General features: G+C 34.2%; 1 protein-coding gene across 7 annotated transcripts in view; it reads left to right on the top strand.

Annotated features, from left to right (window-relative positions):
* LOC136031369 (A disintegrin and metalloproteinase with thrombospondin motifs 9-like) overlaps positions 1-22,579 on the top strand; it is a 466,037-nt gene that overhangs the window by 339,713 nt on the left and 103,745 nt on the right. For 6 of the 7 annotated variants that reach the window (XM_065710922.1, XM_065710894.1, XM_065710885.1 and 3 more), the window contains 3 exons: positions 10,513-10,671; positions 12,780-12,962; positions 20,911-21,081. In XM_065710922.1, the coding sequence (XP_065566994.1) occupies positions 10,513-10,671; positions 12,780-12,962; positions 20,911-21,081 (513 nt within the window). The remainder of the gene's footprint in view (positions 1-10,512; positions 10,672-12,779; positions 12,963-20,910; positions 21,082-22,579) is intronic. The other variant, XM_065710903.1, reaches the window with a different exon arrangement.

Below are 22,579 nucleotides of genomic sequence, written 5' to 3'. Positions count from 1 at the left end.
ATTGAGTGGTGCTGTCTATGATAGCACCTGTCAAACAGTTCGTGGTAACGAACTGTAGTAAGGAGCGACCCGGCTCAATAGTAACCAAAACTCTAAAAAATGGAATTTTGATACCAATAGTTACATCAAAAGAATCGCATTTTAATGCTGGTTTTAAATATATAAGTTTCATCAAGTTTAGTCTTACCCATCAAAAGTTACGAGCCTGAGAAAATTTGCGTTATTTTAGAAAATAGGGGGAAACGCCCCCTAAAAGTCATAGAATATTAACGAAATTCACACCATCAGATTCAGCGTATCAGAGAACCCTAGTTTATTTGTTTTTTTGTTTTTTTTCTTTTTCCCAGGGGTGATCGTATCGACCCAGTTGTCCTAGAATGTTGCAAGAGGGCTCATTCTAACAGAAATGAAAAGTTCTAGTGCCCTTTTTAAGTGACCAAAAAAATTGGAGGGCACCTAGGCCCCCTCCCACGCTAATTATTTTCCCAAAGTCAACGGATCAAAATTCTGAGATAGCCATTTTATTCAGCGTAGTCGAAAAACCTTATAAATATGTCTTTGGGGACGACTTACTCCCCCACGGTCCCCGTGGGAGGGGCAACAAGTTACAAACTTTGACCTGTGCTTACATATAGTAATGGTTATTGGGAAGTATACAGGCGTATTCAGGAGGATTTTCTTGGCTTGGGGAAGGGGTTGAGAAGAGGGGGATATGCTGAGGGAACTTTCCTTCGAGAATTTGTAATGGGAGAAGAAAATTTCCATGAAGGGAGAGCAGGATTTACTGGCATTATTTAAAAAAACAATTAAAAAATAAAAGGGAAAAAGCTTTTTCAGCTGGAAGTAAGGAACAGCAATAAAACTTAAAACAAACAGAAATTATTACCCATATGGGGGGCTCACCTCCTTCTAATACCTCGCTCTTTACGCTAAAGTATTTTCAATAATTTCAACTACTTATTCTACGGCTTTTGTGATTCAGGGGGTCATTCTTAATGAATTGGGATAAAATTTAAGCTTTAGTGTAAAGAACGAGATACTGACGATGGGGTGAATCCCCTCATATATGTAATAAAAACATGAGAATACAAAAGTTCTTTACGTAAGCTAATTTATAAGTTACGTAAATCTTTTACCAATAAAAAGATTCGTAAAAAATTAAAAGTTCTAGTTGCCTTTTTAATTCACCAAAAAATCGGGGGGCAACTAGGCTTCGTCCCCCGCTCTTTTTTTCTCAAAATCATTCGATCAAAATTATGAGAAAGCCATTGAGGCAAAAAAAAAAAAAAATATGCAAATTTCGTTTTGATTATTCCTCTGCGGAGAGCCAAAATCAAAACATGCATTGATTCAAAAACGTTCAGAAATTAAATAAAAAAAAAAGTTTTTTTAACTGAAAGTAAGGAGCGACAGTAAAACTTAAAACGAACAGAAATTACTTCGTATATAAAAAGAGGCTGCTTCCTCATCAACACCCCGCTCTTTACGCTAAAGTTTTTTACTGTTTTAAAAAGAAGAATTGAGAGAAAGAGCCAAACTTTAGCGTAAAGAGCGAGGCGTTGATGAGGAAGCAGCCTCTTTTTATATACGAAGTAATTTCTGTTCGTTTTAAGTTTTACTGTCGCTCCTTACTTTCAGTTAAAAAAACTTTTTTTTTTATTTAATTCCCTATAAGTTTCATCTTACTACCCTTAGCGTCATTAGTTAAGGCAGGACGGACTCTCAAAGAATCTTCCTATATCTCCCATGTTAAACATTTGGAGTTTGCCTGACGTTCTTGAATTAGTGATTTTGGCGGTTTTTATGTCAATAGAAGTAAAAAAAAATCTGGTGAATATTTTGGCCTAATCAAATCTTAAAGCCGACAATGATTATTTTTATAATTCCAAAATAATTATAAAACCTATTTCGGGTCTGAATTCTAGATTGCTATGCTTGACATTGTTGTTGTAGGGTATCAAAAAATAGAGTAAAAAATTTTCTATTCAACAATCAGAAACTTATTTCTATAATATATACCTCCTGGCTGCAGTCTCTTCAAATACTTTACATATTTGTGTTCCGAAATCAAAATTCCCCTCAAAAGGTTAGATTGAGCTGTAATCGGAGCATCTAAGAATGCATAAATCAAACAGTTCGTGGTAACGAACTGTAGTAAGGAGCGATCCGGCTCAATAGTAACCAAAACTCTAAAAACGGAATTTTGATAACAATAGTTACATCAAAAGAATCGCATTTTAAAGCTGATTTTAAATATATAAGTTTCATCAAGTTCAGTTTTACCCATCAAAAGTTACGAGCCTGAGAAAATCTGCCCTATTTTAGAAAATAGGGTGAAACACCCCCTAAAAGTCATAGAATCTTAATGACATCACACCATCAGATTCAGCTTATCAGAGAACCCTATTGTACAAGTTCCAAGATCCTATCTATAAAAATGTGGAATTTTGTATTTTTTGCCAGAAGACAAATCACGGATGCGTGTTTATTTGTTTGTTTTTTTTTTGTTTTTTTTTTTCTTTTTCCCAGGGGTGATCGTATCGACCCAGTGGTCCTAGAATTTTGCGAGAGGGCTCATTTGAACGGAAATGAAAAGTTCTAGTGCCCTTTTTAAGTGACCAAAAAAATCGGAAGGCACCTAGGTCCCCTCCCAAGCTCATTTTTTTCCCAAAGTAGTCGGATCAAAATTCTGAGATAGCCATTTTCTTCAACATAGTCGAAAAACCTTATAACTATGTCTTTTGGGACGACTTACTCCCCCACAGTCCCCGTGGGAGGGGCTGCAAGTTGCAAATTTTGACCAGTGTTTTACATATATTGATGGTTATTGGGAAATGTAGAGACGTTTTCAGGGGGATTTTTTGGTTGGGAGGGGGGGTTGAGAAGAGGGGGCTATGTGGGGGAAATTTTCCATGGATGAATTTGTCATGGGGGAAGATTTCCATAAAGAGGGCGCAGCATTTTCTAGCATTATTTAAAAAAAAATGAGAAAATAAATATGAAGAAGTTTTTTTCAACTGGAAGTATGGAGTAGCATTAAAACTTAAACTGAACAGAAAATATTACGCATATAAGGGGTTCACCTCCTCCTAATACCTCACTCTTTACGCTAAAGGATTTTTAGTAATTTCAACTATTTATTCTACGGCCTTTTTGATTCAGGGGACAAATTTTAAGCTTTAATGCAAAGAGTTATTGACGAGGTATTGACGAGTGGGTGAACCTTCTCATATACGTAATAAAAACATAAGAACATAGAAGTTTGTTACGTAAGCTAATTCGTAAGTTACGTATATCTTTTACTAATGAAAACGTTCGTAAAAACTAAAAGTTCTAGTTGCCTTTTTAAGTACCCAAATAATTGGAGAGCAACTGAGCCTCCTTCCCCTCCTTTTTTCGCAAAATCATTCGATCAAAACTATGAGAAAGCCATTTAGCCAAATAAATAAATATGCAAATTTCACTTTAATTATTCATCTGCGGAGAGCCGAAATCAAAACATGGATTAACTAAAAAACGTTCAGAAATTAAATAAAAAAAACAAGTTTTTTTAACTGAAAGTAAGGAGCGACATTAAAACTTAAAACGAACAGAAATTACCCCGTATATTAAAGGGGCTGCTCCTTCTTCAACGCCCTGCTCTTTACGCTAAAGTTTTTACTGTTTTAAAAAGTAGAGTTGAGAGAAAGAGTCAAACTTTAGTGCAAAGAGTAAGGTGTTGAAGAAGGAGCAGCCCCTTTCATATACGGGGTGATTTCTGTTCGTTTTAAGTTTTAATGTCGCTCCTTACTTTCAGTTAAAAAAAATTTGTTTTTTTTATTTAATTACACCAAGGGACTAACCACTCGGATTGCTCAGGAGCGATTCTGTCAAGCATTAATTAGTTGTAACCTGTTTAAACAGAGTCTAGAGAAGAAGTAGGGTGCAGACACCAAACTGCCAGTTAATAAATATATAAGAAAATTGTATTGTATAAATAATTAAGGATAAGCTGCGTCTAATCCTAGAGATAAATTGAACACAGCACAAGGGCCGAATAAGAAGCAAAGATTTTATTTTAAAAAGAATAATTTATCGTTTTGGCTATTATTGTACCGTTAAAATAAATTCAGGACAAAATTATATATTGTAGTATAAGTACAATTTTGCATAATCTTCTACTGAAATAAGAACTAAAGATATATAAAACGAGCTAATTAATTACTAATGTGAATGAAACAAAATGTCCCCAGAGTATTTAAATTTGTTATAGCAAGACTCGAGTGTTGCTGTAGAACTACCAAAGCAAACTACAAAAGCAGTCAATGACCAGTCTCGAGTCCAAGGCCTTTCCAAGAAACAATTCAACCCCTTAGTAAATAAACCCCGATAAAAATGGCCACAACCCTAATAAAATTCTTATATAGCTCTTGTTATTGACCACAGTAACATGGGAAAAAAAGAGTTAAGCGAGGGCTCAATTTGCCAAATGTGCAGGCCCATCGTGAAAAGATGAAATTAAATTATCGTGTTAGAGGCAGACCGCGTTTACCAAAATATTTGTTAGAAGGCTTAACTGTTGCTTCGGTTCACGACGCATCAAGTTCTGAAGAAATTGGAACTTGCTTGGAAGAAATTGCGTTGAAAGTTATCACTTCTGGAAGAAACTTGGGGTCAGACCTTCTAAAAGGCTCACGCTGGATTGTGGATCTACCTTACCTTTTTGAGAATTATGAAAAGCTTGTGATTCGCCACATGTAAGTTTTTTCTTTGTCTTTCATTTTAGGTCATTGATTTACTGCTATCAAAATTACTAGAATGGGGTATTATTCTGGGTTACAATTAACACAACTTGTACCTTAGTAATTCTTGATAATTGTCTTTTCTGCTATAGAGAAAGAATGTTCGATAAATTTTAAAGATATTTTCATCCCAAAACAACATAACGCTCCGACGGTATCTGCTTAGGTTGGTTTAATTTCACTATTGTTGGTTTTACCAACAATTTAAAGCTTATATTGAATAATCGGCAGTTGTTTCGCTATTTCTTTAGCAATCTCAACTTAGTACTCAAGTTCTGGCTCTTCTCTTGTCATATTTCACGGGTTATCTATGACATTATTTTCAATCTACGGTTTAGACAAGACAAGATTTATTTCTACAAAACGGCTATCACAAGCCCAAAAGGGCCAAATTCACACTTTAGTGTCAATAAAAAAATTTTAAAAATGGTGAGTGTCAATCAGTAACAAATATCAAACCAGTTTAAACTCATAAAATTGCAATCAGTAAAAAAGTCAAACGATAAAAAGTCGTAAATTAAAACCGGGAAAACAAATTTAAACAAAATGAAAATTTAGTTTAACTAGCAAGAGTTGTAAAGTTTGCAATTGCAAAATAAGCATTAAAACTACAAGTTAAAAGTGGAGTGAGAAGAGGGGAAAGTTACTAATTTAAAATTCCAACTATGTGAAGGATGAACGTTCTTCTATATCTTTCAGTGGAAACTCTTATTGGGGCAAGAAGGGGGATTTTTGTTGAAATAGAACATGGGGCAGTGGTGGATGCAGGGGGCGCCCTCCCCCTGACATAGTAGTAGATTTGTGGTTGGGACCGCTTGTTCTGGTTCTGTTTGGGACGAAAATTTTTTTTTTGTATTTGGTTTTTAATTGTCGAGTTTTTAGTAAGTTCTAGTTACTTTTGTCGAGTTTTACAAGGTTTCAGTTACTTTTTGCAGTCTCTGTTAGATTTTTATTAATGACGAATGTCCCCAAAAAGTATTTAATTAAATTTAAGTTTATCAAGGGAATCTGTCCGTATTACCACAAATGCCAACTGGGAGGCGGAAATCTTCATTCGTAAGGAGGGGAGATTTAAAATTCTGACTTAATCTGCTGCTAATAGCAACATTAAGAAATCATTATATTTCTATTTCTTTGTTCTATTTTTCCTGCTAAACTATCAAACGAACTATTATTTAATGTTTAATCAACAATTAGTTGAAAAGAATGTATGGTACCAAAATATGGTACTAATTTTCTTTTTGACAATACAAAGTTTAACTAACTCACTATAGTCGCCAGAAGTGCAAATGCTACAAATTATGCAGAAAAGATAAAATATAATATTTTTTTGTAGAGGGTGAATTAACTTTTAATTGTTTTTATGGCGAGGTGGTTCTTATAAACTTACTTTTTTTGTATCAATATTTCTAATTGATTTTAATTTCAATAGAACTCATCAGATTTTATATTAAATAAAAGTCCATGTCCACTACCTACCTACGACTTAGAAATTGTTTTAATTCCCTTTAAATTGCTGGTTTTTCTTTGTCCACAAGTTTATCGGAGCAACCTTTTATGTGCCCCCCCCGAAAAAAATAAAAAAATCCTGGATTCGCCCCTGACGTGGCGGCTGGGTAAATGTTCACTAGGGAAAAGAGAACTAGTACAAGCCTTATGCACGGTATTGTTGGCAAAACACAAGGAAATTTGTACTCTCATTTCCTTAAGGAGGACTAGATTTGCTCTCTGAAGAAGGGAAATGTAAGGCCCTTTACCCTGTTTGAAAATAATTCTTAGACACATTTTTTGAACTGCTTCTATTCTGTCCCACAATTCATTGACTAAATTTGATGAAACTTATATATTTAAAATCAGCATAAAAATCCAATTCTTTTGATATATCTTTTAGCATCGAAATTCCGTTTTTTAGAGTTTCGTTTACTATTGAGTCGGGTCGACCGTTTTTTAGTTAATCCATGTTTTGGTTTTTCGGCTACGCTGAATAAAATGGCTATCTCAGAATTTTGATCCGATGACTTTGGGAAAATAATTAGCGTGGGAGGGGGCCTAGGTGCCCTCCAATTTTTTTGATCACTTAAAAAGGGCACTAAAACTTTTCGTTTCCGTTAGAATGAGCCCTCTCGCAACATTCTAGGACAACTGGGTCGATGCGATCACCCCTGGGAAAAAAAAAACAAAAAACAAACAAACACGCATCCGTGATCTGCCTTCTGGCAAAAAATACAAAATTCCACATTTTTATAGATATGAGCTTGAAACTTCTACAGTAGGGTTCCCTGATACGCTGAATCTGATGGTGTTTTTTCGTTAAGATTCTATGACTTTTAGGGGGTGTTTCCCCCTATTTTCTAAAATAACGCAAATTTTCTTAGGCTTTTAAATTTTGATGGGTAAGACTAAACTTGATGAAACTTATATATTTAAAATCAGCATTGAAATGAATTCCATATCTTAGAGTTTTGGTTACTATTGAGCCGGGTCGCTCCTTACTACAGTTCGTTACCACGAACTGTTTGATACATCCCAATAACCAATACTATATTTATACAATTGACAAAGTTCATAACTTGCAGCCAGTCATCTGGGTACTGTGGGGGTCAAGCTTTTCTCAAAGATATAGTTTTAAGATTTTATTACTTTGCTGAACAAAATGGCTATCTTGAAATTTTGATGAGATGACTTCGGGAAAAATGAGCGTGGTAGGGGCCTTAGTTTCCCATCAATTTTTTGTCACTTAAAACGGGCACTAAAAGTTTTAATTTCCGTTAGAGTAACCCCTGTCACGACATTCTAGAACCACTGGATCGATAAAATCACCCCTGGAAAAAAATAAAGGAAAAAAAAAGTTCGATACAACGAACTGTTTGAAAATCACTTTCATAATTCAAATGTAAAAAGTAATACACTGGATAGAAACGTAGTCAATAGGTCTTGAAACTTATCAAACAGTTCGTGGTGATGAACTGTAGCAAGGAGTGACCCGGCTCAATAGTAACAAAACTCTAAAAAACGGAATTTTGATACCAATATATACATCAAAAGAATCGGATTTTTTTCAATAGTGATTTTAAATATATGTTTCATCGAATTTAGTCTTACCCATCAAAATTTACGAACCTGAAAAATGTGCCTTTTTTTGAGAAAAAGAGAAAACGCCCTCTTAAAGTCATAGATTCTCAATGAAAATCACACCATTAGAATCAGCGTATCAGAGAACCCTACTGTTGAGGTTTCAAGCTAATATCTGCAAAAATGTGAAATTTTGTATTTCTTGCCAGAAGAAAGATCACGGATGTGTGTTTATTTTCTTTTTCAGGGGTGATCATATCAACTCAATGGTCCTAGAATTTCAAGAAAGGGCTCATTTGAACTGAAATTAAGAGTTCTAGTGCTTCTTTCAGTGACCCAAAAAATTGAAGGGCAGCTAGGCCCCCATCCACGCTCTTTTTTCCCCAAAGTCACCGGATTAAAATGTGAAAATAGCCATTTTGTTCAGCATAGTCAAAAATCTAATACGCAATGTCTTTGAGGACAATTTGATTCCCCACAGTTCGCGGGGAAAGGGCTACAAGTTATGAACTTTGCCCATTGTACACATATATTATTGGTTATTGGGAAGTATACATACATTTTCATGGAGGATTTTTTTGTGTTTTTGTGGGGGGGGCAGGGGGAGGGTTTTACATGAAAGGATCTTTCTATGGAGGAATTTATCATGGGGGGAAGATAATTTCAATGAAGGGGGTGCTGGATTTCCCAGCATTATTTAAAAACAATGAGAAATGAAATAAAAAGCAAGTTTTTCTTAACTGAAGGTAAGGAGCAACATTGAAACTTTAAACCAACAGAAGTTATTACGTATACAAGGAAGTTTGTCCCTCCTCAATACCTCGCTCTTTACGCTAAAAGATTTTAAGTAATTTCAAAAGAGCTATGTATTCTAATTAAACGGCCTTTGTGATTCAGGGGCTATTCTTAAATAATTGGAACAAATTTTGAACTTCAGTGTAAAGAGCAAGTTTTCGATGAGGGCGAGAACCCTCATATACATAATAAAAATATACGAATATAGAAGTTCGTTACGTACGTTAATTTATAAGTTACGTATATTTACAAATAATAAAAATGTTTGTAAATAAAGTTTAAAGTTCTAGTGGCCTTTTTAATTAGCCAAAAATTGGAAGGCAACTAGAACCCTCCTCCGCCCTTTTTTTCTCGAAATCGTCCGATCAAAACTTTGAAAAGCCATTGAGCCAAAAAAATAAATAAAAAATAAAACTAACATGCAAATTCCGTTTTAATTATTCATGGACGCTGAGCCAAAATAAAAAAATGTATTAATTTAAAAATGTTTAGAAATTAAAAACAAAAAATTTCAACTGAAAGTAAGGAGCAACATTAAAACTTAAAACGAACAGAAATTATTACGTATATGACTGCGTTTGTCCTCTCCTCAATACCTCACTCTTTACGCTAAAGTATTTTTAGTAATTTAAAAATAGCTATTTACTCTAATTAAACGGCCTTTGTGATTCAGGGGTCATTCTTAAAGAATCAGAACAAAATTTGAGCTTTAGTGTGAAGAACTAGGTGTCGATGAGGGAGTGAACTCTACCATATACATAGTAAAAATATACAAATATAGAAGGTCATTACGTAAGCTAATCTGTAAGTTACGTATATTTATTACTAATAAAAACCTTTCTAAGTTAAATTAAAAGTTCTAGTGACCTTTTCAATTAACCAAAACAATTAGAGGGGAACTAGGCCCCCTCCCCACCCCTTTTTTCTAAATCGTCCAATCGAAACTTTGAGAAAGCCATTTAGCCAAAAAAAACATATGCAAATTTGTTTTAATTATTTATGTATGGTGAGCCAAAATCAAAAACTGCAAACTGCATTAATTCAAAAACGTTCAGATAATAAATAAAAAAATGAGTTTTTTAAACTTAAACTAAGGAGCAACATTTAAACTTAAAACGAACAGGAACTATTTCGTACATGAAAGGGACTGTCCCCTCCTAAAGGCCCGCTATTTAAGCTAAAGTTTGACTCTTTTTCATAACTCTACTTTTTAAACAATAAAAAATTTTAGCGTAGAATTGCCGCAATTCATTCTATTTACAAAGCTAATGGATAAATTATTTTATTTAAACTATGTATTAGTTTATTGATCCGAAGTTTGGGTCTCTGAGGGCAGTGTTTAATGCTTAGCATAGTAGTACGTGTATATTACATATTTCAACTGATATTATTATAAGTATGTAGAAGCAGTGATATGTATACATAAATATTAGTATTGTAGCAAAGGTATATATCAAAATTTTAGAATCTATAGTTTCTATCTCCTTGAAACGCTTCTCCTTGTCCTCACCCTTTCAAATCCCAAGGAAGGTTAATAAGGAGGCTCCAGAGGGCTAACCCCGCTTCCTCCGAAAATGCACATCGAATACTGTTTTTTTATTCCTTCTAAAAATGAAAACATCTCCAAATCAAGAGCTTTTATCATAATCTCCTCCCCTCCCTAGTAAAAAAGCTAACAGTCACATGACAATGTTCTACAACAGGAACTTGGTTTCTAAGATAAAAAAGAACTAGCAAGAATATTACTAATATGATTAAAAACTAGTAAACTTGTAAACTAGTAAAAATAGTACTAGTAAAATTTAAACTAGCTACAATTTTACTATTATTAATTAATAAACTAGTAATTATTGATGTTTTACAGTGTTCTAGAACATGTGGTGGTGGAGCCAAGAGGAGAAAAGTTGTGTGCCAGGATATTGACGGTTTTGAGTCTATAGAATGCTCATCGGTAAGGCCTAGGGATACAGTACCATGTAATTCAGATCCGTGTCCTGAGTGGAGAGTCTCACCTTGGAAAGAAGTAAGTGGCATTGACATGTGTAATCAAGCACACAAACTAATATAAACACTATACTGGGGTGCACTCGTCAAGGTGAAACGTCAATAGGGGATTTTCATAGACAACAACTGAAAATTATAAATCATTAAAAATACTCGGATATGACTTAAATGTAGAGATAATTTTACAGTACAAACACAAAAAGGAAATTTCTGTTTCTGTTTGAAAACCTAACTGTAAAAATGTTTCAACCATTCTTTTGAAAAAAAAATATTTTTGGATTTTTTTTTTAATTTTTCAGTGAAAGTCACTTTTGACCAGGCGTTTCCTCGGTTCCTTTTACGTTTTATTTTCTGAAAATAAATAACTTCCGTGTTCTACGACAGTTGGCAGATCAAGGGGGCTGGGTTCCTGCCCCCCACCCACCCAAGATTTTTTCTGGCACTCACTTTTCCTGTTTTTTTTTTCATTCTTTTTTAAGAATAAATTTTTCAATTTGGTCAATTATTGGCACCTTTGTCACATTGGACCCCCTAAGGTTTTGCTCATTGGTGCCCTTTTCACATTGGACCCCTCCCAATATTTTGCTCTAGATCCGCCCCTGACGACAGAAAGGTAAATTTTAGATTAGATTTTTGTAACAGGCTACTAAAGTTGAAATCAATTGTGTAGGGTGGTTTCTTTTTTCCCAATTTTTTTTCGGGAAATTCATAGATTCAAACTAGAAGATTGAGGGATTATGGAAGCAGTGAAACATGGACAGGTTTCCTATATTTTTGCAGCTACTAGTAGGTCCTACAATAAACTTTATTTTAGCATTTTATAATTTTATTTGCTGAGTCTTTTACAGTTTCATGTTGATCACACTTTTCCAAGAAGAACTCTTGATTGGCTTTACATGATTATTTTTCATTGATGTTGGTTGCTTTTATTGTTCGGGTCCTTCAAAACTCTGATTATTTCAGTGTACTTTTTGGTTATTGTATAGCTAGTATGGTAAAACCTTTGTTTATGTTATAGATATGTAAACGATAAATTAAATATTATAAATATAATATAAATATAATGTGAATTTTTTAAAAAATAATAAATGATCATTTTTATGTTTACCTTATTCATGTTTCATCATCGGTGAAGACATAGTTGTCTTAAACTAGAATAATTTATTGTAGCATACTTTTAGTAAAATTTACATTATTCTCGGACAGATATAATTCTTTAAATTTTAGGCTATAATACATATCATTGTGAAATGTTGAACCATATTATTAATGCCGATACTGGAATGACCAACTGTATCTAAGAATTACATAAAATATTATCGAAGGATATTTGATACGACACGAAGAAAAGTTCACAGAAAGAAAAATTTACACAGAATGAATTGAATTAGGAAATTAAAAGGTCCTAATTATCTTTAGTTTGAAATTTAATTCAATCTGTCCCAACAAACAATTTACTTTTTTTAGCTTACAGAGCACCCTATCGTTTTGTTTATCCGTTTTTTTTTTATTGACTTATTTGAAAATTTACTTTTTCTGTAGAACAAATCGATTGTTCCTTGAAAGTGTCATTATTATCTTTAAATTATGATTCAAGTCAACGCCTTCGAATTTATTATCTGCATTTTTTTTCTTTTTTAGCTTAGAAAGTACTTATGGTTTTATCTAGCCTTTTTTTTTTACCGGCCTATTTGAAATTCCTGTTTTTCTGCAGAACAAATAGATTGTTTATTCAAAATGATTTTAAATTCTCGTAAATACAAACCTTCATCACAATATGATTGTCAAACGTAATTTATATTATGATCTTAAACAGCCTAAAAAAATCGAATAAATAATAGAACACCTTAAATAGTTTTAAAACGGTTTAAAAGAATGGTTTAGGGGAGAAGTAAGTGTCGGGGGGTTTCAAATGAAATATGCTCTTATTTTTACATACCAGCAAAATATCTCCAGCTCGATGTGTTCTTTTCCTATTGTATACTTTCCTTCTATTCTTCTTCTTTAATAAAAATTTTAGCTTTCTAATTTTCACCATAAAATATCTTTGCTTGATTGATTTATTTCTGTCTCTTACTAACATATTTTGGATGTAGATTTGACCTAAAATGCCTCGTTTTTGCTTAGTGCAACAAGCCGTGTGGTGGTGGTTTTGAACAACGCATCATTGAATGCCAAGATCATTTGGAAAAGACAGTAGCCGACATAAGGTGTGAGGCGCGAACGCGACCTGAAGAGCGGCGCGTTTGCAACTTGCACGCTTGCAACTCTTCTCAAACATTCTCCTGGAGGACTGGAGTTTGGAATCAAGTAAGAAGAACTGAAGTCTTCTTTAAATTTAGTGGTTTTGCTTTTAATTCTTCTAGTTTTGTCAGTAGAGGAATTATAGTAGTTCCAAGTGTTTGCTGTGAATTTTTAAAATGTATAGCTCATTCATTTTTATTATTTGCATTTACATGCCCTTTCTTTAAAATTAGACTGTAAGTTCAGTCTAGTTTAACATAAAACATCGTACAAGTTTCATTTTCAAGAAAGTAGGTTTGAAACCCTTAATTAAGTTGGGCGTAAATCGCTAAAAGTAATTCATACAGCAAGAATGAAAAATCATGCCTTTAAAAGTGTTTTAGGTTTTGAATGCTTTAATTAGCTGCTGTAATATATCAATAGTTCAAGTATTGAAGCTGTTTGATTAATATTTTGTTTCGCCTTGGAGGATAAAATAAGGAAATAGGGTAATAAGGGTAAAATGCGGGTAATAAGGGTAAAATGCGCATTTTATTTCATATTTAGTTTGTGTTTCTATTTAAAATATCCGTGGTGGAGTCTTTAAATGCCAGTGTTAATTTAATAGCCGAGACCAACAAGTAAAATTTTCATTATCATTATTTTGAAGCTGCATTGCTGAAGCCTTTAAATCCTGCCATACGCCTATTGAGATAATAAATTATTAGTCATGCTTATCAACAAAGTTGATTGCTGACTACTGGTTTATTCGTTTGACTTCTGTGGTCTCTAAATTAGTTTGTAGATACATAGATTTCCAGGATGAAGAATGATGGTTATTGCTTTCTAACTAATGATTTTGAATTTTTCTTTATTATTATTTTGTGACCAAGTTCTTTCATATGCCTAATATATTTAATAGGTCAAATCGAAAGAATACATATAAATCAACAAAATGAAGCATTTATTTTTTCCAGGGGCCTCATTCCTATGAGGCCCCATTCCTATGGGGCCTACATATGATTCTATTAGGTATCAGAGCCTGAGTGATCCTGGCATTTGTGACTTCTAAATAGCTTATGATTAAACTGTGGGTTGGTCTTTTTTCTTGTAATCCTATATAAATTTTATGGTTAATTCAAGGACTGTTAAATTTTATTGAAAACAACAGGGGAGCTGTGATTTAGCATTGTAATTAAGCATTCTATAAATATGGGTTAAAGATGTAATTTTCTTTTTTTTTCGGAAAATACAAAATTAAAACTATTTTAATCTTGAACTCCATGGAAATTTGTTTGTTCTTGGTTTTCTTCCTAAGGAAACGTCCTGATCGTGTATTGTATTTGAGAGTAAAATCACAATATTCAAGCTGGAAATATGCCAACATATATACGAATTTTTGCATCCAGTGCATTCCCTTTGATCCATTTTCCAAATAAGGTCATTCAACTTTCTAAATTTTAAATCAGGGAAGAATGCAGAGATATAACTCCAGAGCTTTGAGCAGAAACAGAACGCTACACTGTACACACTACTACTACTTCTACAACTAATAACTCACTACAGCAACAAACCTCTTGAAAAATTCAAATTTCCCACCCACCTTCCCACCCAATGTGGGAATGGCCTGCTTTTCGTTAGACCCCAGATGGATGGTAGAAAAAGACAATCTTAGGTAAATTTTCATAATTCATCCGCAAAACGTTTCCTAGCTATCTGAACCTTTCTCTCATTATCCTTTTCTTCTACACTTTTTAGCTGTGAAAAAACACCCTGGTCTTAGCTGCTGTACTTCTTACATCATTACTGCATCCACCCTCTTTATAGTATAGCTATCCCCTTGATCGATCTTTCGTTACCCGACACCACCTCGTCACCTTCATTTTTTCCTAGTCTGATGGACTTAGTCTTCTAACTGTCAATTTTCGGACCTATTCTTACACACAGAACGCCCAAAACATCTATCTGGCACACTCAAATCATCGGGACTATCATCAGCATCAGTCTAAGAGAGTTTTACAGTCCCATTTGATTCAATTAGCATTTGGCGTATTCCTTTGGACAAGTTCCATCAAAGTGATCCTTTTAAATTAGGATAGAACGCAACTATGCTTAACTCCTTATCAAATATGAAACTAGTTACTCGCCTCATTTCTTATCTTTACCGCAGCCATATTCTGCTCGCATATAGCACTAATCACTTTAATATATTTATCTGGTATACCATACAAGGATACGACCTTCACTAGAGCTCTGGCTGATAGAAACACTTGTTCATAATGTATAATCTGGGGACTAAAGGGGTCTTATGATTCAGGCGCTTCTCAACTATAGATCTAATAGTGAAAATTAGTCGACTCGTCCTCCTGACTTTATAAAGCCACTCTGGTCTTCTCCGAAAACTTTACCTACCAGATCTTTAAATCTAAAAAAGTATTAGACAATTAGTTATTTGCCTCCTTTATAGTCAAAGCTAAGAAAAATACGGCATTGGAATTTACAGACCTTACCGGCGGTGCTGATATACGTTTCTTGGCCCTTCAGCCAGGAAGTGCATTGGGATGCTGGGGGCCAGCCATCCTGTGCTTTCACACACCCTTCCTGTTTACCTTCCCCAGATTACTCCAGGTACCCATTTACAGTTGGGTTGACTCTGGCTGAGCTTACAGAGTCACGCCACTGACCCCCGTCCCAGACCAAATAAATTTGATGCACTGGGATTCTAACCCTTGCCCTCTCGGGCAAAGGATCCTAAATCACGCGCACCAATCCGCTCGGCTACGACGACCAATAGTCCAAGCTTTTATATCTATAATTGCCATAATTACTCGTAACCCCTTTCTTAAAAAAGAGTATAATCAAAGTTTTTCTCTTCTTCCCTAGGTATTTCCCTTTTTCTAAAATTATTTTCACAATGGTGAGTATGTTATCTCTAAGTGCACTGCAATCTTCTTTCACAAACCCATTTAACACATTATCAGAACCTGAGGCCATGTTATTTTTCAATGCTTTTAGTATTGTCTTTAACTCTTCTTCGTGAAAGCACTCTTCATTTACTTCTAAATTTTCACATACTTTTTATTCTTTTCTCTGTCAGTTCTTGCACCTTTATGACGGTCTAACATATTTTCAAAATATTCTGTGCATCTTTCTTTTACCCTCTTCTCATCACTAATTGAGACCCCGTTTCTGTTTTTAAATGGGACGAGTCACGTTGACTACTCCCTCTGAATTTATTAGCATGCCAACACATCAAAAGGACCTCAAGCAAAACCTGCGAAAATATACACGAGTCAAAAGCTCTTGCAACATCGAGTACACATAAGGAAATCACTATCCATTGCCACGACTTCCCCACTCCTTAATTCATATTTTAATGCTTTATCAATTCTTCTTAGATTCGTCTTATTTCATATCATCTGTCACTGAAATACTTCTTGTGGAAGTCCCTCATCTTCTTTAGTAAAGTTAAAGCAATTTCACTAATATTCCTAGCTGCGTTTCTAATTTTCTTCCTTGAGACACTATCTGCTAGTTCACAAATTATTTTTCTAAAATTATGCCATCTATTTTCTACACTACCAAATTTTAGACTCTTTATTAAATATTCAACAATTCATGAAAATATTTTCTCAAATTCTGATTCTGGACTCTTCCAATGACATAACTTCTAGGAATATGAAAGTAGATATCCTTCCTAAAGTTCAATTTTGACGACTGTAGACACTACCAGATGGTTATCTTTACACATCCATAACAACCCTCCTATTTACCCTAGTATCATGTGCAAATCTTACCATTCTTCGATTTACAATAAAATAATCATAAGATTGGACCTATTAAAATTATTTGATCTTAGAAATAAACCAATTGCGTAAGCCTATTCCATTCTTATCGAGTTATAAAAAAAAGTATTATGTGGCAAGATAGGAATCTTGAATGTAGGGCATTGAAAAGGAAGAGAACATTGATGCAAAAAAAAGAATATATATTCATAAGACAGCTTCATTTTTACGTATTAAATATTTCTTTTGTGGCTTGAATGTTAGAGGAAATGTTGCTTTTCAAAATATACGCTGTTTCTAGTAAGGATGGGAGAGTTTAGTTTCTCGTGATTAACTTTTTACGAAGAGAAATGGATCGTCATAAATGGTTTTATTCCTTTAACAAGCATAAAATCATTTTGCATAACAATTTAACTGACAATATCAGAAACACTGCTACAAAAGCAATGGATTACTTGTGTAAATTTATACCCATACATGTAGATATGTGCATAAATGATGCGTACATTTTATAATTTTACTGTCATGTTCCTCCTACACTTACACCATCACAGTTGTGTTCAGTAAAACAGAGAACAAATAATTTTTCATGGTGTTTAGGAGTGACAGAGTCGTATGTTTGCCCCGTTTTACTGTACTTGCTTCTTGTAAACAGAAAATAATTCCTCTGACCAGTAGAAACTGTTCGATGATAGAGTTCAGCTTTGTGGAAAAGTCTTAGATATCAAGTAGCAAGAGTTAAAAAGATAACAACCTTTTATTCAAAGATGAAATTACGAATTTCCGATAAATGCTGTAGGGATATTTCAGCTGTTTTTTTTTTCTCCCATCCTCTCTTACTTGCAATGTAGGTGTCTTCAAGAAAAGACACATTTAAAAAGCATTCCATTTCGACTTTAAATTTATATTTTCTACTTAAGCATTACACAAATAGTACATGTTTCTCGGTAATAAGGAAATAATTCTTGTGACTACTAAGAACTGTTCGAGCTAAAATTTAATTTGTAGAAAATTCATAGATGACAAGTAGCAGGAGGTGCTCTTTTAGCCAACGGATGGAATCAATAATCTCCATTAATTTTGTTCAAGGATCTATCAGCTGTTCCTTTTTTTCTCTTTCCCTCTCTCACCCCTTCTTTCTCGCCTCCTTTTAAGAAAAGGTGCGTATGAAAACCATTCCACTCCAGCTGCTTATCGAACAAGGCATACTCTCTGCAATGCATGAAATGTAAAGTTATATCCAAGTTTGGAATGTACACTTCTGAATTGAGTAAGAGTGATTCTTGTGTTTTGTTGGATTTTGTAATTCTGGTGCTACCACGAAAGGATTGCCTACTGATAGAAACAAACCCCACAAAGGAGCTGGGCAGATTTTCTATACAGGTAATTTATTGTCGAACGTCCCAAACTTAAATCTGTTTAGTTTTTAGCTGCTCGAATTTAATGATCAGTGAACGTGGTATTGATCTCTTTTCCAGACGTAAGAGGTACGTAAATGCAATTTCTAGTCTTGTAAAAAAAGAGATCTTACTATCATTGAAAGAAGAGGCGTTGAGACTAAAAAAAAACAAGAGTCATTTTGCGATGAGATATTCTGGTTCTTGGCGTTTCCCCCCCCCCCCGGTGATTACCCCGTTAAAACACCCCAAGAAAAATACCCCCGTGGAAATAACCCCAGGAAATACCCCCCCCCTCGGAAAATATACCCTACGGAAAATACTCCCCAGACAATAACCCCCTCCCAGAGAATACCTCCCCCCCCTGCGGAACATGCATCCAATAAATACCCCCCAGGAGAAAACCCCCTGTGAAGAATAAGACTTTCCAAATTTGAGAATTTTATTTGAGTTTGTGTTTTAATTTCAGTGGAGGAAGAAATTTTGGCACTACTGCACTATGAACCACTCACTCAAGTTTACGCTGTATGTAAAACTCGAGAAAAAACAAGTTTTTTCGTTAGTTTCTTTTTACTTTAGAAATGAATTTGAGCTATAGATTTGCACATTAAGGGAGGGGGGTAAACTATAGTGGGTTTCCATGCAAAATGCGTTAGGAAAATTATTCTGCATTTTATGAAGTAAGAATTGTTTTTTGACTTCAAACAGTCCAAATACTTTACCCCCCCCCTCCTTATATGCAAATACATAGCCCAAATTATATATTTCCCATATATTCTGTCACTTGTCGTTGTCTTGTCTCGCGCCAAGCTCAAAGAAACTAGCGAAGAACCCGGTTTGTTCTCAAGTGTAAAAAAGTGTGTATTCATCACGTCTTATCTTTAGTTTGCTCAAATGCAAATATGAAGAAATAATCTTCTGATGATTACGTACCACATCCATTTTTTTATTATTTACTTCTTTTGCTTAGACGCTTAAGCGAGCTTTTGTACGATATCGTCTCTGATCTGCTGCACGAGCTTCCATTTCAAAGTTTGGGGGAAGCTTATAAGAGTGGAAACTGATTTTAGTACCGGAGCTTAACATCAGTAATATCAAGGTTTGCCACTAGGCAAACTCTAACTGCCCATAGGGTTTGGTGAATATCTTTTACCTAAAAATGTTGTATACATATACTTTCAGATGTTTCAAAATGCAGGGGAGGTTAAAACAAGAACAACAGGAATTTTGGGCCGAGTAGGAATACCAGCTTAAAGATAACTAGTCTAGTTAACCCACAACATTTAATGTAACTATATTGTGCTTGAAATAACTATTGAAAAAAATTATTGATTAATTGCCATCTACAGAGAATATTTAAGCTTAAATCGTATTGCATTGTAGATTCATCGTATCTAATTCCACCCTTTTTGATAAAGTCACCAGACGTCACCTTGTAATCGTCGCTAGTAGTTTTTAATCCCTATGCGGTCATGTTAAGACGCCAATGACCCAACTCTTATAAGTTTCAGATTGTCTTTTTTCTGTTCTTTGAACATAACTGCACGGTTTGTTTTGCAAGATTCACCTTGCTCGCTTGTATTTTAATTGTGCTTGTCTTGTAAGCTCATAGCTAAACGTTATCAGGTTAGTTATTGTTTTAGGCCTGAGCAGGGGGGGGGGGGCTTCTGCCCAGTTTTTTTTACATCTGGTATTAAATTCTTTTTGTTATATGTTATACTCTTATTGAGGTATTTAATTGACTAAAAACTTGTCACAATTGTAATTTTTGTATACCATACCCCTACCGTTTATGAAGCCTAAAACCGTTACTGTATCAGGTGTCTGCAGTTACTTGAATACTAGGAGCTAGGAAGCAATATATAATGGCACAAAATATGAGATGACATACACATCCAAAACACTATCAAAGGTTCTTAAAGGGCCGAATATACTTCTTATGTCAAACAAATGAAAAAAAAAGAAACAAAAAAAAATTAATTCTTAAAAATTAATTTAAAATGGGATGTGCCATATACATCGATGATAAAAATCGTAAAAAAAATTAATCAAATACTTTAAAGGATGTATAATTTATTTTTCCTTTTCTCTCTCTTCCCCTCTCCTCTCCTATCTCTCTGGCTCCCTCCCACCCTTCTTAAAAAAAACTGGTAAGCTTGAACAATAATGTGCAGGAAGTTACTGTTGGGTGGAACAATCATTTTTTGCATTAAAGTCATTTTTAATTTAACGCAACTGATTCTTGAGCTTTTTAACATACACGCAGTCAATAAAAAGGACTTAAAACTTACGTTTTCATTAAAATATTTAACCTATTTATATAATCTTCAATAAACTAGGCAATGCTCGAAAACAGGACTCTTTTGAAAAAGATTTTGCTAGATTTTACCATTGTTATACGGTATAGCAATGGTAAAAATGTAGCCTATAACTAATTAGCATTTAATACCATTTCCAACGCAATTGAAATGCTAAGACCACCTATGTACTATTAACCTTTGAAACTTATAATAAAAAATAGTTTAAAATGAAACAAAGCTCGATTTTTTTTCAGGTTTTTAAGGCATCAGTCATCATTTCTAAATGATTTTTTATTCTTCCTGGTCTTTATCTATCTGTTTATTAATTTATATTAAGTTTGTTTCGATTTGCTCACCTTCCTAAAGCTAAATATATTCCGATTTATGGGATGACCTCTCCCTCCAGTTCATTATTAGTCTCAAATGTAACCTCAAATATCGGTGTATTTTCTTCATTCTTGATTCCGGTGTTACTCTCTGAGGTTTAAAACAATACAGAGCAATGAAAAAGCTCTTTTTTATAACCCTTTTTTATAGCCATAATCTTTTATAGTGCTCAAGATCTTGTGGCAAGGGCATTAAGTCACGGGATGTTTACTGTTCTGATTCTGGAGGAAGAAGAATAAGCCTTTATTACTGTGACCCACTAACCAAGAAAAGCTCAACAAAAAAGTGCAATCCGAAACCTTGCCCATTTTCTTGGCGTGCTGGGGAATGGTCAGAGGTAGGTGATTATTGAAAAGAAAACAATAAAAAAATAATTGTTGACAGTTTTAACACTATACTAGCCATCCAACTAATGTGTTTTACCTACGTTAAATTACCATAATATATCTTCGCCAATAATTTTCCGGAAATAAAAAATTATCGAAAAATGTGGTCATATTTTCTCCATCAGCTGATAAGCCAAATTTTATCTTTGCAATGAATGCGTGATAGGACTTTCTGGAGAATGATTAGAGGAAAGTGACTATTTTCGAAAAAAAAAATTGTGTCAATTTTGTAAGTAAGTTTGGCATCCAATTAATCTGTTTTATCTTCGCTAAATTACCAAAGTTAACCTTCGCTAGTAGCATTCCACAAATAGAAAATTATTGACAAATACAGAAACCCAACGTGGTTTTACTTTCTGACTAATTTCAATTATTATTTTATTTTCAGTTTATTATTAAAAAAAAAAACAACATAACAACAATAATAATAAAGATCGTAGAAGCGAACTTGTTAAGGGCCAAAACAACAACAAAAAAATGAAAATGAAGAAGAGAGAAAAAAAAAAAGAGAAAACATGGGTAATTAAAGCAAATTGAATAAACATTTAGAGAAATATAACATCAAGATTTTAGTACATTGTTATATAGCGTCCGAAAACTTGTGGATAGCTCGACACTGGAGGGTATTAAATTCTATTGAAGTATAGATTTATAAATTGGGGATCGCTGGGCGGAACTAGAGATACACTTGGGGACAATGAAGGAAGGGTTGGATGAACGGAGACAGTGGCCTTCAGAATTATTACTATTAAAATAAGATAATAAGTGGGGAGGAAAATTTTTATGGTAAGCGGAGTATGCAAGGGATAGATTTATTTTTTTGATGATTTGTTCAAAAGGGATAATACCAAAATCGGAGTACAAGTCCTTGGTGGGATATAGTCGTGGCAACCGAAAAACTGCTTTGACGGCACGGTTTTGAGCAGATTTTAATTTATTGGTAATTGAAGGATAAGTATTGCCCCATACAGATCCGCAATATGAGATATATGGGTGAATAAAAGAATAATAATGGGTGACAAGGATATCTGGAGGAAGAAAATAATTCACACGATTAATCATACTTACCTGTCGCAAAATTATGGCTCTGATATAGGGCACATGTGTTGCAAATGATAGTCAGGAGTCTATGTAGACACCAAGAAACTTGACAACTTCAACCTGCGGGAGGAGATTGGTAGAATATTTTAGGCCAAGTGCTGGCTGAGCTTCATTTTTTTGTAAGGGGTTCGAAATAATACCACCTGACTTTTCTGGCTGTTAATGGTCATGCAGTTAACGAGACACCACTCCTGTACTCTATTCAGAAGGGTTTGAGTAGAGGTGACGACGGATGGTAAATTAGGACCGGTTATGAAAAAGTTGCTATCGTCAGCAAAAAGTACTGGGTGCGCTGATGGACCCAGGTCCGTAACCAAATCATTAAAATAAAGGAGAAAAAGTATTGGA

The sequence above is a fragment of the Artemia franciscana genome, chromosome 1 (genome assembly GCF_032884065.1).
Source record: "Artemia franciscana chromosome 1, ASM3288406v1, whole genome shotgun sequence".
NCBI classification, from domain to species: domain Eukaryota; kingdom Metazoa; phylum Arthropoda; class Branchiopoda; order Anostraca; family Artemiidae; genus Artemia; species Artemia franciscana.
The sequence above is the reverse complement of the archived record's forward strand: the minus strand, read 5'-3'. Positions and strand labels throughout refer to the sequence as shown.